Genomic DNA, 18756 nt, shown 5'->3' with positions numbered 1-18756 from the left:
CAAAAAAATAAACTATAAATATGAATAACATAGCAAAACAGGTCATTAAGCTAGTGCCAGATGATTAATCAATTATATACCTATACTCTGTATTAGGTACTCAATATATCAGTACCTAATACAGAGTAGGCTCTTGTTTATTGTTGATCTGTACCAAATAGAGAACCTCAGTGCTACATAACTGGAAATTATGTTTTTAAAAAGGAGACAGGTGGGGCAGGTTAGGGGGCTGGTATATGATACTATAAAAATATACACTAGATAAGAAAAAAGTATACAATAGCGGTAGACAAATGCTCACTTTAATCACAATTCTAAATTAATTGTTTTCACATTAACATGGACATTTCAATAAACCAAGAAAAACTGAGTTAAGTATTATATATTTTTTAAGTTAACACGATTTGAAATTTTTTATTAAAAATTGATCAGAAGCTAGTTGAAATTTTCACCATGAATATGAAATATTAATTGTTTTTCAACATAAATTGTTTTTTAACATAAATTCAAATCTAAGCTTCCTGAAAAGCTGTATTATCTAATATCACAATAGGGATGACTAAGTGCTTGACAACTGCTTTCTAAAGAACTTAACAAAAAGTTACTACTTGAAGAAACAGCTTTCCCTTGTTTATATTTACAACAAAAAGGGTAACATTCTCTGCAGAGCTCTCATTTTATCATGAAATGTGGACAATCAGGAACAGGTGAATGTAGTGGCATCAAGAAAAAGAGCATTTCAAAATATTTCCACTTTTATTAAAGGTTTTGACAATGAAGATTTAATAAAATGCCTTTAAATTCTATTTGCTATAGAATAACGATCTACATAGGAGATGCATCCATAAAACCACAACCATTTTAGTGTGTAAAATATTTCCAAATTCATACTATAAAAAGATTTGGCTAAAATACAAAAAACCTTTGCAATAAAATTGACAAGGTAGCTTCAGTAGCATATAAGATTTCAGAAATGTCTTCTGAAAAATAAGAATGTTTCCTCTGCCACATAAAACTGAACAGTTAAGGTGCTATAAACTAGCTAAAGCCAGAAAGGCACATCATGTAACTAGAAAAGAACAGCATGTGATGTGGACTTCCTTCATGTAGAACTGATAGAAAAATAGAATATGCTTTTCACAAGGAAAGGCATGAGAAGACAGTTCTTATAAACAAAACTCACTGAAGGCTTGAAGAGCTTTACAGAGAACATAAACTTAAAATAGCTAGAGATCATTTATAGGACATGGTAATGGATTCCTTTATATGACAATACCTGCCCCAAATATAAACACAAATTAAATATAAACACCCTTGTAAAGCTGCAATTCTCTCAACCAAACATTCCTCTGGTACCACACTCAGCTGCTAGTGGCATTCGGATGCAAAGGTTTAACTCGTGCTAATCTGGACAAGCCAAGACGGAGACTCTGATTCGGAGACTTCACAGACACTACTGCCAGTGGGCTGCTGCTATTTCTGCTACCTCCAGATGCCGCTGAAAGGAAACATATGATGTGATGCTGATGATGTCAGAAATCTCTTAACAAAGATTAATTTAACAAACAAGAAGCAAAAAAGAAAAAAGGTAGTTGAGCATTATTCTCATTATTCTGCTTTCCAGAGTCTATCAAACAACAGACTAAATCAAAAGAATGAAATGTGCTAAAGAGCAGAAATAATACAATATTGCCTATTTCCAAACATCCCAGAAGTCAAGGTAATGACACTTAAACTTCACCAAGAAAGCTGACAAAGGAAAGATGGGAATGAATAACACTAGCTGTAAAGGCATAAAGAAATGCATACAGGCCGGGCACGGTGGCTCAAGCCTGTAATCCCAGCACTTTGGGAGGCCGAGGCTGGTGGATCATGAGGTCAACAGATCGAGACCATCCTGGTCAACATGGTGAAACCCCGTCTCTACTAAAAATTACAAAAAATTAGCTGGGCATGGTGGTGCGTGCCTGTAATCCCAGCTACTCAGGAGGCTGAGGCAGGAGAATTGCCTGAACCCAGGAGGCGGAGGTTGCAGTGAGCTGAGATCGCGCCATCGCACTTCAGCCTGGGTAACAAGAGCGAAACTCCGTCTCAAAAAAAAAGAAATGCATACAATGATAATTTCTAAAGTCAAAGAAAAAGCAAATGCATTTTAAAGGTCCTTCAATTTTTACAAGTAGTCCTTGAATAGTCTAGTTTTCAATTTTTACACACCGTTTGAACTGGCAAACATTGTTTTTATTTACTTATACTAGTTTCATTTATACTATTACCCTAATGTAGCAATTATTTCCATCTATTTCAAAATTATCCACATTAATATTCACAGTTGATGGTGACTGTAGTTGCTCACCTACACAACAGTATTATAAATTTAAAATAAATAATTACACCTGCTACCCTGTAACTCAGACTATACTGCTTTATCGTTTTCTAGTTTGAGAGATAAAATAATATTTTATTTTAATTTACACTTCTTTAATTACCAGCAAGACTGAAATTCTTCCTATTTTCTAGTCATATTAATAGTTCTTGGGGACACTGGTATATTTATGCCGCTGGCTGATTTTACTTTTGGGATCTTGGCGGTCTTCTCCAGTTGTATAAGATAGGTAACAAACTGGCAATGTGTGGGCCAAATCTAGCTCTCAGATATATTGTTTGGTTTACCTGGTGCTTTAAAGAAAAAGTCAACTTACAAAGATTAGCAGATTTCATATTAAAATCTGAATTTCTGGCTACTCTTGAAAACAAAAATCAGATCTAGAAATACCAGGCCCATAATCCTTAATCCTTTATAAGACAGAGCTGAGTAGCAGCTGCTTCCTTCCAAAGGGTTTGTGCTCCTGAGTCCAACAAAATTCCTACTCACCCAAGTCTACTGCATGTGCCCAACTCACCCATTACATCACTTGCCTGATCCCATCACATACTGACTTTATAAGTACTTTGTGCTCTATGATACTAACTCTTTATTCATCATTCTACTGTTTCCTTGTATGTTTTTTATTATGCTCCTTTAAAATTTCTACAGTTATGTCATTTCTTTCACATTTCTTTCATTGGGGAAGCACTAATTATTCTTGGAAATATACTAAGTATTACTCTTTGAATTTTATGACATCATTATTTCAGTAATTAATCTTCCCTCCTTTCCTTCTCCAAAGAGCTTTTAGGTCCTCATTAAAAATCTTAGAATTTGTAAACCAGAATGCACGTTAAAGATTACATCTGTTTCCAATATTTCATATGATGAAATTAAGACTCTGTTAGTTAAGTAATCATGGAAGCCTCACAGTTCAGGCCTAAAGCTGAATACTAGTCATCAGGGGAGTGACGACTGTGGATGAATCAAAAAAGGCCACTCAAAAGAAAAACAGGAGTAGAATTGGAAGGGCTTAGGAGAGGGAACATATGAATAAAAATATACCAGGCAGAGGAGGATAAAAAGAGGCCCTGAGAGAGTAAAACATATAACCATTCAAAAGTGGGCAAAGGATATGAACAGACACTTTATGGAAGAAGACATATATGAGGCCAACAATCATATGAAAAAATGCTCATCATCACTGGTCATCAGAGAGATGCAAATCAAAACCACATTGAGATACCATCTCACGCCAGTTAGAATGGCGATCATTAAAAAATCTGGAGACAACAGATGCTGGAGAGGATGTGGAGAAAAAGGAACACTTTTACACTGTTGGTGGGAGTGTAAATTAGTTCAACCATTGTGGAAGACAGTGTGGCGATTCCTCAAGGCCTTAGAAATAGAAATTCCATTTGACCCAGCAATCCCATTACTGGGTATATATCCAAAAGACTATAAATCGTTCTACTATAAGGACACATGTACATGAATGTTCATTGCAGCACTCTTTACAATAGCAAAAACCTGGAATCAACCCAAATGCCCATTGATAATAGACTGGATTGGAAAAATGTGGCACATATACACCATGGAATATTATGCAGCAATCAGAAATGATGAGTTCGTGTCGTTTGTAGGGACATGAATGAATCTGGAGAACGTCATCCTCAGCAAACTGACACAAGAACAGAAAATGAAACACCGCATATTCTCACTCATAGGCGGGTGATGAAAAATGAGAACACATGAACACAGAAAGGGGAGTACTAAACACTGGGGTCTATTGGGGGGAAAAGGGGAGGGCCAGTGGGAGGGGGAGGTGGGGAGAGATAGCCTGGGGAGAAATGCCAAATGTGGGTGAAGGGGAGAAGCAAAGCAAAGCACAGTGCCATGTGTGTACCTACGCAACTGTCTTGCACGCTCTGCTCATGTACCCCAAAACCTAAAATCCAATTAAAAAAAAAAAAAAACATATAACATGTTTGAGAGACAAAAAGTGTTTCACTGAATAGAGAGTTTCACTGAATTAGAGGGACCATGGATGAGAGAAAGTAAAGACAAGACTGGTTAGGAAGGCAGCAACAATTTGGGCCTGGATTAGGGTTTTAGTAATGTCAAGAAGGGTGAAGGTTAGAGAATTCTTGAAGGATCCATGAGGCTTGGCTGTGGAGCAAAAGAAAACAAAGAGAAGCGAAATCTGTAAAAGTCAGAGGTTGACTTTGCTACAGCATTTGCTAAATGCTAGAATTGCCACATATAGATCCCAAGGCTTCAGTCAGACTGTGGAGGTCAAGCAGGTCTTGGGCAAAAGATGTGCTGCCAGAAATACATATATCAGGAATCTCAAATGTTTATACTCTCTAACACTGTAATTATCCTACTAGAAATTTTATCCTGGGAAAATAATCAGTAATGTGCTCAGAGACTCCTGAAATAAGGACATTTGTGCTTATTGCAATCTTACTTACAGCACTAAAAATCATAAACCTGGATGTCTAATAATAAGGGAATGGTTAAATAAATGCAGCATGAAGAATATGTGATAATATCGGGAAATGCTCACACATGACATTTATAACTAGGAAAACAATTTACCAGTGATAATTTTCCAAGTTACTGCCCTTGATAAATATACCATACCTGGTGGGACCCATTTAGGTCTCTTATTTTCAGCTGAAGGACTGCGTATTTGTAATAGTTTGCTAGTGACATCTGAAGAAAGAGAATCCTTTTTTGGCGAGGAATGAGATTCTGATTTGACAGCAGCTGGAGCAGAGTATATCGAAGTCACTTATTTGAAAAATAAACGTAAAAAAGTTAGTCATTCAGGAAGAAAAAGTAAGTTTAGCATGTATGTATAAAAATTATAAAGTTACATAATCATATAAATAAACTTATTAATCAACAAACATGTACTGACAGCCTAAGAACAGCCATCTTTTATAAGCATTAATATACCGGGTAGTGGGTGGGCATATCACACACATTACCTTTAACCTTTTACAACAACTCCAATACAGATACTAATCTCCCCACTATCAGAGAAGGAAATAGAGACGTTAAGCAATCTTAACGTGCACACCTGTAATCCCAGCTAAAGGCATGCACAGTGTGGTGGCTGAGGCAGGAGAATCACTTGAACCCAGGAGGTGGAGGCTGCTGGGAGCCGAGATTGCGCCACTGTACTCCAGCGTGAGAGACAGAGTAAGACACTGTCCCCACCCCCGACAACACTGTAAATGTGAAAATGGAAAAAAAAATTGGAGACAGTGAGTGAAAACACCACTTTAGACAGGTTCTCAGGAAGAATGTCAGGGCCTGAGATGTCACAGATCCAACTCCACCCCCACAGCACATAACATTTGTTGAAAGTGAGGCAGAGAGAGGTCAGAAGACTTGCTGGGGAAAAGTGGGGCAGGGCTGGCTCTTCAGAACCAGGAGCACCTCCCAGAGCCATACTTTCTGTCTGCCCCAAGCAGGGAGCCTTGTCTGTCCAGAAGAAAGGCTGAGAGGAATGCCAAATGTGGGTGAAGGGGAGGAAGGCAGCAAAACACACTGCCACGTGTGTACCTATGCAAATGTCTTGCATGTTCTGCACATGTACCCCAAAACCTAAAATGCAATAAAAAGATAAAAAAATAAATCAGGTTCAGAGCGACTGGTGCTATTAATAATAAAAAAAATCTAACTTGGTGTGTGGCATGCCCAATAAATATTATTCTCTTTCTCCTCAAAAAAAAAAAAAAAAAAGAAAAAAAAGAAAAAGAAAAAGGAAAAGAAAGAAAGAAAGGCTGAGAGGCCACCATTGTCTAGGGGCTTGTCCAAGTCATGCCTCAAGCCCGCAGGCAGGCATCTTTCCCCTGCAAAACCCCATTGTCCAGATGAAGACCTGCCACTTGGAGAGGCAAGCCCAGCTCTAGCCCAGGGGATGAGGAGGCCCGCAGCTCAGAGCTCTGGGTCAGGTCTCATTCCTCACTTGGATCTGACCCATAGCAAGTCATGCAGCCTCAGCATTAGTCTCCTCATCTGTGAGTGTAGATACCTCCCCTACCAAGGCTGACCTGGGCATTACATGAAATGGTGGAGAGCCGGGCCCAGTGGCTGGCCTGGGTAAGCAGCTGTTATATCTGCCAACATCGTTGCTACAGGCCTCTGCCTCTCTGCTCTGAGTGAGGTGGTCTGGGTGACTGCTGGCAGCAAGTCCTGCCCACCTGAGCCCTCTTGGTCTCTGGAACCTCAGGCAAGAATTCAGCTGAGGTTGCCCCTTCTCTGGTAGGTTCCAGGTCCTGCCTCCCTCTCAGGGTCCCTGACCTCTGTGCAGACACAGAGCGGGTGTCAGGCTACTAGTCTCTCATTTATTGATTCTTTAAATATTAGCTGTGCATTAGTTGTGCATGTGTTATGTGCCAAGCACTATGCAGGGCACTCAGGGTTGGCAGAGTGGAGTGAAAGCCAACCTGATCTCTGCTCTCATGAAGTTCCCTGCATTGTAGGGGACACAGACTTTGTTTTCTGTTTCTGTTTTTTGAGACAGGGTCTTGTTCCGTCGCTTAGGCTGGAGTGCAGTAACATAATCACAGCTCACTGCAGCCTTGAGCTCTCAGGCTCAAGCAATCCTCCCACCTCAGCTGCCCGAGCAGCTGAGACCACAGGTGTGTGCCACCACACCTGGCTACTGCTTTCAGTTTTTGTAGAGACAGGGTCCCACTAAGTTGCCCAGGCTGGTCTTGAACTCCTCGCCCCCAAGCACTACTCCTGCCTCAGCCTACCAGTGTTGGGATTACAGGTATGAACCACCATGCCTATCCTGGATGCAGGCTTTAAACAGAGTCACACCAATAAGAAGAGCTGTGAAGGTCAGGGCATGACCCCAGATGGGCGAACACTGCATTGGAGGTCCAGGAAGACTCTCCTGACAAGGCAACCCTGAACCAAGATAAGGATAAGAGGGAGCTGATCACATGGAAGAGGGAACAGTATTCCTGGCAAGTGGAACAGCATGTGCAAAGGCCAGGTAGTAAGAGGGGCTTCAGGGACAGTCTATGGCTAGAGCAGAGTGATTGAGGGCATGTGAAATGAGAGGCGGCCAGGGTGGCCCAATCAGCCATGGAAGGGATGGGACTTTAGTCACTGTTCCACATTTCCAGATGTTTACTGTGTGCCAGGCTTGGTGCTAAATGCTTTTCTGAAGTATCACACTAGATTCTCACATAGGTAGGACAGCAACTGTTCTTCACATTTTAGAGATGAAGGGCTTGATCTCAGGTTAGATCCCTCAGCGGAGAGCCCACAGTGAGGAAGCAATGGGACCTGTGATGGCAAGGCCTGTGTTCAGAACTGCCAGGCCACACAGAACTCAACTCACTACAACCTCCTGAAGTGGGTGTGATTCTTCTTCCCACTTTGCAGAGGAGGACATGGGCCCACAGAGCTTGTAGGTGGAGTTGAGCCTGGGCAGTCTGGCTCCAGAGTGTCCACGGTCTCAACCACTGGCTCACATGGCTTCTTAGGAAGCAGGAGAAAAGGCAGCTCAGGCCACCAAGTGAAAAGAGTGGAGCGGGGACAGTGGCGTGACCGGGACCATGCTGTGATGGAGTCCAGTGGACACATTCAGGATGAGGTGAAACATGCTGACCCTGGTGAGGGGCTAGATGGAGCTGGGATGATGGGGGAGCCAGGTGAACTTGGGGTTGGGTTGGTGAAGCTGGAAGGTGTGCGGAATGTCTCTGAGGTGAGGCCGGGTGGGGCGGGAATGCCATGTTTGGTCTGGGACATGGAGCGTTTGGATGGCTATGGGGCAGTGCAGTGGAGAGTCAAAAAGGCTGCTCGGACCCAGGTCTGGCGAGATGGAGGCTGGAGGTGGGGTGAGCCATCTAGGAGAAGGACAGAGTGGGAAGCAGAGGCTCTCGACTTGGCTTTCTTGCCAAAGGAGGGATCTGAAACAGAAAACTGTGGAATCTAAGCTGGAGAGGAAGATGGAGAATGAGAGAATGCACAAGCATGGGACAGAATAATATGCATTTCTTTGGCTCCTCTGTACCTGAGTCTTCTAAAGCTGCGGGCAGATGACCCCCGGGAGGCTGCAGGAATGCCAGCTGGGAGCTGAGTGCAGCTCTGCTGCCTGGGCATGGCCTGGGTGAGGGTGCATACGCTCACCTGTGATTGCCAGGGAGCATGAGTGATGAGAACAAGGTGGCTGACAGGGTGAGGCCCAAGCCTGGAGCTCACCCAGGTTGGGGGGGGTCTGGACCTTTGAGGGGATTTTAGGGAGCTTCCCCAGCCCTAAGGGCACCATGAACTGCTTCAAACTGACCTGGGCATACATGGCTGCATGATCTCTCGCTCACTCTCTCACATGCAAATGTAGACCATACAGCCATCCTGCCCACAGATCCAGAAAGCCCAGGACACAACAGAGCTGTAGTGCCTGCCTGACCCCCATGCACAACAGACCTAGCCCAGGAACATGCAGCCCAGTGGCAGGAGCCACTCACCCGAGCCCTCCCTGCCTGAGGACCCCCCAGCCTCTGGCCTCATTTCCCCCCCACCCTTGTCAGCCAGCCAGGGGGACAGAACAGGCCTGGATCTAACCCAAGGCCCAGACACAGCCTGACACTGTGTGAACTCAAGGCCTTCCCCACCTCACCCAGGGCCAGAGCCCTTGCCTATAAAGTGGAAGTGGGAATGGCCACCACCCAGGTAGAAATCCTCACTTAGGGCCTCACGGCCAGGCATCAGGGCTGTTGGGAGAGGGGCCAAGGAGCCCTTGCCTGTCTTGGTATCCCACCATCATCAGGAGGGGGCTGCGTGGGCATCACACCCCTCACAGATGAACAAAGCAAGGCAGTGAAGGGTCTCAAGGTGAGTTAGGGGCAAGGTCCCAGCTCTGCTGCTGCCCCTGCAGTCTGGGATGGGAGGGTAGCTAGTGGCCAACCCCAAGGACTCTAGGCTAGGGTCCCGTGGCCTGCTCCCAGCCTGCATGCCACAACATGGGGGTCCTCTGGCTGGCCCAGGAGCACGATCGGCCCAGCAGAGCAGCTCGGTGTTATGGGGAAGGGAGGCCCAGCCCACCAGGCCAACCGCCTGGGGCCCCATGTATATTTAATGATGTCTATCATTCCTGTTTTGTCTCTAGAAAAGACTGAGCAGCTGACAGCGGAGCTGCAAACAGCCCAGGACCCGGGCCTGGGCCTGCTCCATATTCCAGCTGGGCCCTAGGCCCCCCTGGAGCTCTCTACCTCTCCTGACAGCCTCACAGAACCTGCTGCATCCCTCCGAAAAGGCACACCTCCTCTGGGAAGCCTTCGCTGCTGCTCATAGGTCTTACATCTAGGCTCTGCATTCAAAAACTGCAACGTGCACCAGCTTCCAAGGGACAGTAGAATACTGTGGGGGGCCGGCACTGTCCCTGGCACATTATGGGTACTCAACGAGCCCCTGCCAGCCCCTCTCCTCCTGGCTTCTGAGGCAACAGGAAATGGTCAGCCACCTTGTTCTCACGGGGGAGCCTCCCTGCCACCCAGATGGTCACAAAGGCCTCCTGGGATGCTGCGCACCTTGGCAGCCAGGCCCCTCTGGAGGGGCCAGTCTGGGCCTGACACCCATGACCAACTCCCTGGGTAGAGCCTGCCTGTGCCTGGCTGAGGAACCCTGCATTCTTTTTGCCACCCATGGCCTGGGGCTGCCCTGGGGATCCAGGCTCCACCCTGTCCAACTCCCAGGCCCACTGCTACCCTCAATGCTTGACCTGTGCCCACCTGCCTCAACCTGGCTATTGTTCAGCAAGGTTACAAAGTGTTCTCGGTCTGGACAGGAATGGTTTTCAATCCTTTATTTCAGAAAGGAGAGCCAGGAGAACTGGGGACTTAGAAAACAGATTCTAAACTCAAAAGTCCCTGGCCCAGGTGTGTAGAGCCAGGGTCTGGGGGTTTTGTGCTGGGCAGGAGCTGCCCTGGAAGGGTCAGAAAGAGGGAGGCACTTTAGGACACCCCTTAGGCTGTGGAGGGTGTCAGCTGGGCTTTTGAAGCCACTAACTTCTGCTTCCAAACCTGGAGAGCCTTGAGTGGAGGACCCAAGGGGGTTTCTTCCTGGAAGGGCCCCAAGCCCGAGTGTCAGAGAAGTGTGTGTATTTGTATTTTTGTTTGGGTGTTTGTGTGTCCCAGTAGGACCGACGCCCCCAGGGAGATGAGGCAGGTGGGCGGGAGGCCTGGCAGGCACCATTACTTCTTCATGATCTGGATGACCTCCTCATGCTCCATGGTGTGGGTCAGACCCACCTGCTGTGAACTGTACTTGGTGCTGGTGCCCTGGGTGAGGAATGGGGGCAGAGGGGTCACCTCAGCCTGGACTGGCCAAGGGCAAGGCCAAGAAAGATATCCCTGGGGTGTATGTCCCGGGGGTGAATGCTGGCATAAGGTCAGGGCCCCAGGCAGCAGGACATCTGCAGTGGTCTGACCATCCCTGACCTCGAAGGTGGGGGAGGGCCAGGCACAGTGGCTAATGCCTGTAATCCCAGCACTTTTGGAGGCCTCATTTAAGCTCAAGGATCACTTGAGCTCAGGAGTTCCAGACCAGTCTGGGCCAGATAGCAAGATCCCATCTCCATAAAAAATCAGTCAAGCATGCTGGTGTGCGCCTATACTCCCAGCTACTTGTGACACTGAGGTGGGAGGACTGCTTGAGCACAGGATGTCAAGGCTGCAGTGAGCTGCAATTGTGCCACTGCACTCCAGCCTGGGAGACAGAGCCAGACCCTGTCTTAAAGAAAAAAAAAAAAAAGGAAAAGGGTGGGGAAGGCCCATGTCCAGCCTGGGTGAACACATACATTCTATGGAGGACAGACACACAGTCATGCCAATCCCCACAGGAAAAACAGGAACACCATGCAGAGGAATGTGAACGCCTTGCTCCATGCCTAATCCGGGGGCTCTGCTGGGTCTAAGCCCCTGCCTGCCTCCCACCCAGACACTTACCCACACCAGGGCATACTTGAACTGGCTGGCGAGTGACCGGTGGATGCAGGATCACTGGAGGACAGGAGAGAGACAGAGGTGAGGCTCCACCTAACCCCATCCCAAGCTCAACCACACTGTCTCTCACTTCTCCTGGCCCCACCTGTGACCTGAAGCCTCCCACATATCACATCACCCCCAACTCCCAGAGCAGCGTACACCCTCCAGTGCTTCTTGGTAGGGATGAAGGTCACAGGGGTCCCAGATGTCACGTGAAATTGGAAGGAGGCCCTGGAGGGGCAACCAGCATTTTCCCTGAGTGTGGACCTCTGGTTGCCACACTGATGGTGGGACAGTGGAGGGTGGCAGGGAAGGGACTCTGCAATTGTGCGATGCGGCTCCTCCTTCTACATGCCCACAAGTCTTCCAGGCCCCAGTGGGAGACAAAACACCTCAGCCCAGTGTCCCTGGGGCAGAGGCGGCGCCAGGCCTGCAGGTCCACTTCCCTGACAGAGATGGGAAGTTGGCTGATTCGGGCCTGCAAATGGGTCTTACTTTTTACTCAGCTTGCCACTTGTGAGTGTCTGAAGGGATTCACGAGGGTGATCGTGAGTCTTCTTGGCTCCTCCTGATGTGATCTCAAGCCTAGGTCTTAGAGAGATGGGACATTGCGTGGCCTCATTTGTTCAACACCTCCAGGGTTGCACCCAGAGACCTGGGGCTGGGCTTTCAGAAGGAATGAATGCATGAGACCAGATTACAAGCCCAGCCACCACTGTCATAAGGGGCTAGAGGGACAGTGTCCCTTGCTTCCATGATACAGATCCCAAGAAGAAATCAGCTTGAGGAAAATAACACCTGGGAAAGCAACAGCCCAAGCACAGCCATGTGACCCAACACTTGGCCACCACCAATGCCTGCAGGGTCATGTTCAGGTGACAGAATTCTGGACAGAGAAAGGCAGCCTCATGCTCCCTGAGCCAATAGCACGTCCTCTGGGGCCTGTGCATGCCTGCTCCCCTATCTGGGATGCTCCCCACCCCAACTCCTCACTGCCAGACCTGCTAGTTCTACAAGCCAGCTCAGGTGGCCTCCTTGAAACCTGTCCTGACTTCTATGTTGAGCCAGTGCCACTCCCCACTCCTTGGCTGATGCCTGAATGGCATGGGAGCAGGGTTACTGGCATCTATGCACTACAGGCAGCGTGCTCAGTGCCCTACATGCTGGACTTAATCCAATGTGTCTTCCTCATGACCCAGGGGGGCAGGCAGCACATCCCACCTCACAGGAGAGGCTGGAGGCACAGCACATGGCTAGGAAGCGGTGCTGCAGACGCAGCCCCAGACTGTCCAACTCCAGAGCCTGTGTGTCATCATCTGAGGTTGAGACCAGCAGAGCCCACCCCTGGCCCAGGGCACCTCAGGCAGAACAGCGCTCCAAGGGGCACACAGAGCTCCCACCTCCTGTTAGGGCAGGTCTTGTCAACTCACCACGTGCTCCACTGAGGCCCCTTTCTGGAGGATGATGGCATCTGTGAAGTCCGGCCTCTCTGCAGGGCGAGATGGGGAGAGCGTCAACCACACACTGCTGCCTCATGATTCTGCCTGAGGGAAGAGATGGCTGCAGAGGCCCTTGCAGTCTCCTTGCCTTGGCCTAATGTCCCTGATATCCAGCACGCCCTCCGCATATATCCCTGCGCCATCTTCTACAAGCCTCACTTGAACACAGTGACTCAAAATAAATCAAAGTCCAGGATCACACTGCCTGCCACCCATCTGCTGTGACAGCACTGACAGAGACCAGGATCTAGACTCAACGGGCAGGACCCAAAGGGATGTTGCAGTCTCGTGAGGGTAACTGTAGCTTGCTCCTTGCTGCCAAGGTCAGGGTTGATGCAAAGTGCTCTGAATTCAGCAGCTGAGACCCCAGGGCATATGTGTGTGTGCAACCACCAGGAGGATGGGTGGGGGTCAGACACGGGGAGGGCTCTTGTGGATTCAGGTCACTAATGCTCCTGCAGAGGGGTCTGTCACTGTGAGGGGAGGTCAGGGTGGCACTAACTGCTGCAGCCAGTGAGGACCCCGAGGTAGCCTTGCCCCACCAGGGCACCCTCAAAACCAGCAGTGCCCAGTGCTGAGAAGGGAAAAGAGCTGCGATGTGTCTAAATAAGCAAGGCCACAGCTGGTGCCGGGGTCTGTGGACACCACCCTCAGGCCTGGCAGCCTTTTAGGGAGGATGAAGCTCAGCCTGTTTCTCAGCTACACTCAGTGTAACTCACGTCCTCTCTTCCTGGTGTAGATGCAGGTCAGGGCCAAGTACTCCCAAAGCATCTCCAGCAGGTAGTCCAAGTTCAGCTTCATACCGCAGCTGCAAAGAGGGAGGCGGCCAGTCAGGCAGGGGCCCCTGTGAGTTCAGAGGCTGGGTCTCCACTTCTCACTATTAAAGGGGACAATTTCCACTGGCCAACCTGGGCACCAAGGCCAGCTGGCTCGCCAGTGCCCACAGGGAAACAAGCCCATTACTCTTGATGGCAGCTTGACATTTCTGCTGCCAGCGCCTCTGGACACCAATCATGGTCACAGTCAACCAGGGTCAGCATCTCTCCTAGGGGCTGGCAAGACCATGCTCTGTGGAGAATTGTAGCTTGTGTCTGATGAAGGGCTGCCATGGGGAGATGGCTGGGGGCTGTGATGGGACCAAGGGCAAAGGCTGGGACCCAGAGCTCACTCCTCGCAGAGAGGAGCTAGGGATTGCCAGGAAGTCCAGTAGGGATTTGAGCATGAAGAGAAGAGAACCGAGGCTCTGGAGACACCAGGTCGAGGGTGGACCGTGGCTTAATCATTTGCAGTGTGACCCTGAGCTGTGTCCTAACCTCTGTAAAGCTGTTCTATGCACGAGCAGGTAAAGCTGTAGAGCTGTCAGCCCTGAGGATGGCAGCCCCTCTAAGGCCTGGGACACAGCAAAAGGAGTGGAGCTGAGGCTGTGCTATGGGATGGACACTGCTCTTTGTGGTGGCGACAACAATCACGAAATGATCCTTGTACTCAGGCCAGGACCCTCAACCACCACTGGCACTGTCCAGCCTCTTGGTCCCTGAGCTCTCTGTACTGTCGGCTGAGCTTCACTGTGAAGCTGCAGAGCGCTGGCTTCATGTCAGAAAATCAGAAAAGTGAAGCACCTGAATCAGTCTGCCCCAGGGAGGAACCTGCCAGGTGGTCCTACCAAGTGAACAAACAGCCAGTGTGGGTGGTATCCCTGGGACCCACCCTGCAAAGGAGGGCAGGAATTAGGTGACCTGAGCCTGAGAACATTAGTTCCTTTTCCCCCTTTGAGCTGTGATCAGACAGAGGGCCTAAGCTTTCCGGCCTATACAGGCTGCCAGGGGCTGGGGAGGAACCGAGTCCCCAGAGATTGCTGCAAGGAAAATTCAAAAGTTGAGCCCGTAGACATGGCCAAGAAAAGGAGCTGGGCCCCGAAACACCTACCTGAAGACGTTCTGGGCCGAGAGGATGTCAGCAGGCCAATGCTGGGCCCAGGAGGGCCACCGGGAGGCATCAGCTTGGCCCCATGGGACCACGAAGAGACTGGGGGCGGGGTCTGTGGATACAGGCTGCCACAGCAGCAGGAGCTGGGCCTGAGCAGAGGCCACGGTGATTCCACAAGCTGGGCCTGGAGGGTCCACTGAAAGGTGGAGGCTGGGTCCTGTATGGGCCTGGCACAGGCAGAAGCTGGGCCTGGGGAGGCCAGGCCTGGAGAGGAAGCTTTGGGCCTGGACAGGCCGCCGGGAGGCAGGAGCTGGCCCGGGAGAGTCTGTGATAGGCGAGCTGGGCTCAGGAATACCCTGCGAGGGAGCGCCTGAGCCTAGACTCAAGGCAAGAGTGAGGTGAGAGCTGGGTCCGGAGGTTTGCCACAGGCATGAGCTGGGCCCCAATGGGCCACTGTGAGGGAAGCACTGGGCTCCAATGAGCCACTGTAAGGAAAGCACTGGGCTCCAATGAGCCACTGTGAGGGGGACGCTGGGCTCCAATGAGCCACTTTGAGGAAAGCGCTGGGCTCCAATGAGCCACTGTGAGGGGGATGCTGGGCCTGTGGATGCAGGCAGAATGCAGGCAGGCAGGCAGGATCTTGGTGTGGGGAAGCCATCAGCAAGCAGTAGCTGGTGCTGGGGAGGCTGCGGAGAATCCAGAGCTGGGTCCAGAGGGGCCAATGTCAGATGGTAGCAGGGCCTGTCAAGGCCACTGGTAGGCAGAACGGAGGCAGAAACCCCACTTGAGAAGCTTCGGGCCAAACTGAGCCTCAACTGGCCAGTGTGAGGGAGGCGCTGGGCCTGTGGATGCAGCCAGGATGCAGGTAGCCAAGACCTTGGCCTGCGGAAGCAGTCAGCAGGCAGCAGCTGGGGCTGGGGAGGCTGCGGGGACTCCAGAGCTCAGCCCTGAGGCCCAGTCCTGCTTTGTCCTCCTGCTGGCCTTGGGAAGCCCAAGCATTGGGTCATGAAGTCCGCGTCTGCAGGTCCAGCTCCTGCCCTCCCGGCGGCACCCCCCAACATGGGCACAATACATCATCACGTGGTCCCCTCCGGGGCTAGGTCCTGCATCCCAGTGGCCCCATGGGGCCCAGGTCCTGTTCCCATCAGGCAGTCACTCCAGGAGGCCCAGCCTGTGCCTCCCTACTGGCAGCCTCACGAGGCCTGAACCTTCTCCTGGCCACATCAACCGGCCCAAGTTTTGTGCCAGGCAGCCTCTTTTGGCTCGGCCTTTCGTCTGTCGACCCGAAGCTTCCTCAGGTGGGGCCTTCTAGGTGTCCCTTCTGTTGAGGCCACCGGGAGGCAGAAGGGATGCCCGAAAGGTGCCACCTGAGGAAGCTTTGGGCCGACAGATGAAAGGCCTCCAGGAGATGGCCAGGAGCCGAGCCAAAAGACACTGCTGGGGACCAGGCGCAGTGGCTCACGTCTGTAATCCCAGTACTTTGGGAGGCCGAGACGGGTGGATCACGAGGTCAGGAGATCGAGACCATCCTGGTCAACATGGTGAAGCCCCGTCTCTACTAAAAATACAAAAAATTAGCTGGGCATGGTGGTGTGTAATCCCAGCTATAATCCCAGCTGCTCAGGAGGCTGAGGCAGGAGAATTGCCTGAACCCAGGAGGCAGACATTGCAGTGAACCGAGATCATGCCATTGCACTCCAGCCTGGGCAACAAGAGCAAAACTCCAACTCAAAAATAAAAATAAAAAAATTAGCTGAGCATGGTGGCACGTGCCTCTAATCCCAGCTACTCAGGAGGCTGAGGAAGAATTGCCTGAACCCAAAAGGCGGAGGTTGTGGTGAGCCGAGATCACGCCATTCTACTCCAGCCTGGGTAACAAGAGTGAAAATAGGTCTCAAAAAAAAAAATACAAAAAATTAGCTGGGCATGGTGGTGCATGCCTGTAATCCCAGCTACTGAGGAGGCTGAGGCAGGAGAATTGCCTGAATCCAGGAGGCAAACATTGTGGTGAACCGAGATCATGCCATTGCACTCCAGACTGGGCAACAAGAGCAAAACTCCATCTCAAAAAAAAAAAAAAAAATTACCTGGGCACGGTGGCGGGTGCCTGTAATCCCAGCTACTCAAGAGGCTGAGGAAGGAGAATTGCCTGAACCCAAAAGGCGGAGGTTGTGGTGAGCCGAGATCACGCCATTCTACTCCAGCCTGGGTAACAAGAGCGAAAATAGGTCTCAAAAAAAAAAAAAAAAAACAAAAAATTAGCTGGGCATGGTGGTGCATGCCTGTAATCCCAGCTACTCAGGAGGCTGAGGCAGGAGGACTGCCTGAACCCAAGAGGCAAAGGTTGAGGTGAGCCCAGATCAGGTCATTGCACTCACGCCTGGGTGACAAGAGAAAAACTCCATCTCAAAATAAAAAAGAGGCTGCCAGGGGCAAAACTTGGGCCCGTAGACATGGCCAAGAGGAGGATCCAGGCCTGGAGAGGCCGCCAGTACGGAGGCAGAGAATGGGGCTCCAGGAGAGGCTGATGGGAGGCAGGAGCTAAGCCCAGGGAGCCTTTGGGAGGCATGAGCTGGCCCTAGAAGGGCCCATGTGACAATGTTTTGCACCCATGGGGAGGAGATGCCAGGAGAACTGGAGCTGGGCCTGGAGAGGCCGAATTGAGAACCCAATGCTTGGGCCTGTAGAAGCCAATAGGAGGAGTCCGGACCCGGGCCTGGAGAAGCTGACTCTGGGACATCTGGAACCTGTAGGAACCCTGGCTGGGCAGAAGCTGAGCCTGGAGAGGCCAGCGTGAGGCATGAGCTGGGTAGTCTTGAGAGCCTGAGTCACGGGCCTGAGCTTTCGGGACTACAAAGGCCTCCAGGAGCTGGGGAGGAGCCCAGTCCACAAAGGTTGCTGTGAGGCGAGATTGGAAGGTTGGCCCTTAGAAACCGCCGGAAGGAGGGGCTGGGCCCCAAGAGGCTGACCTGAAGACATTCTGGACAAGGAGAGGATGCCAGAAGGCCAACGCTGGGCATGGAAGGGCCGCCTGGGGCCACTGGGAGGCTACAAGCTGGGCCTGTGAAGACAGGCTGCCAGAGACAGGAGCTGGGCTGAGGAGAGGCCACGATGAGGCCACAAGCTGGGTCTGGAGGGTCCACTGAGAGGCAGAGGCTGGGCCCGGAGGGGCCTAGCACAGGCAAAAGCCAGGCCTGGAGAGGCGGGGCCCGGAGGAAGCTTCGGGCCTGGACAGGCCGCTGGGAGGCAGGAGCTGGCCAGAGAGTTTATGAGAGGCGAGCTGGGCCAAGAAAGGCTGGTGCGAGGGAGGACTTGGGTCCAGACTCAAGACCAGCACCAGGCGAGAGCTGGCTCCAGAGACGTCCTGCAAAGGCATGAATTGAGCCTCAACTGGCCAGTGTGAGGGAGGCGCTGGGCCTGTGGATGCAGCCGGGATGCAGGCAGGCAGGCAAGATCTTGGCCTGCGGAAGCAGCCAGCAGGCAGCAGCTGGGGCTGGGGAGGCTGGGGGGACTCCAGAGCTCAGCCCTGAGGCCCAGTCCTGCTTTGTCCTCCTGCTGGCCTCGGGAGGCCCAAGCACCGGGTCATGACGTCTGCGTCTGCAGGTCCAGCTCCTGCCCTCCCGGCGGCACCCCCCAACGTGGGCACAATACATCATCACATGGTCCCCTCCGGGGCCAGCTCTGGCATCCCAGTGGCCCCTGGAACCCAGGTCCTGATTCCCATCAGGTGACCTCTCCAGGAGCCCCAGCCTCTGCCTCCCTACTGGCAGCCACACCAGGCCTGGCACCTCCTCCTGGCCACGTCTACAGGCCCAAGTTTTGCCCCTGGCAGCCTCTTTTGGCTCGATTCCTGGCCAGCTCCCAGAGGCCTTTCATCTGTCGGCCCAAAGCTTCCTCAGGTGGGGCCTTCTGGGCATCCCTTCTGCCTCCTGGTGGCCTCAACAGAAGG

At 50.8% G+C, this 18756-nt stretch overlaps 2 protein-coding genes across 38 annotated transcripts in view; both read right to left on the bottom strand.

Annotated features, from left to right (window-relative positions):
• Positions 1–18756, bottom strand: part of LOC108590343 (uncharacterized) — a 151001-nt gene that overhangs the window by 86965 nt on the left and 45280 nt on the right. The gene's annotated exons all lie outside the window — the stretch shown is intronic.
• Positions 285–18183, bottom strand: LOC103790472 (uncharacterized). Its single transcript, XM_078337910.1, has 9 exons — positions 18145–18183; positions 17860–18046; positions 14808–15747; positions 13601–13689; positions 12813–12871; positions 11878–11973; positions 11344–11397; positions 5012–5161; positions 285–1498 (listed from the first exon to the last, which is right to left on the bottom strand). The coding sequence occupies exons 1-6, from the start codon at positions 18181–18183 to the stop codon at positions 11968–11970; spliced, it is 1320 nt and encodes a 439-aa protein (XP_078194036.1). The 3' UTR covers positions 285–1498; positions 5012–5161; positions 11344–11397; positions 11878–11967.

This window comes from Callithrix jacchus, chromosome 9 (genome assembly GCF_049354715.1).
Source record: "Callithrix jacchus isolate 240 chromosome 9, calJac240_pri, whole genome shotgun sequence".
Lineage (NCBI taxonomy): Eukaryota > Metazoa > Chordata > Mammalia > Primates > Cebidae > Callithrix > Callithrix jacchus.
This window is presented reverse-complemented; position numbering and strand designations above follow the sequence as displayed.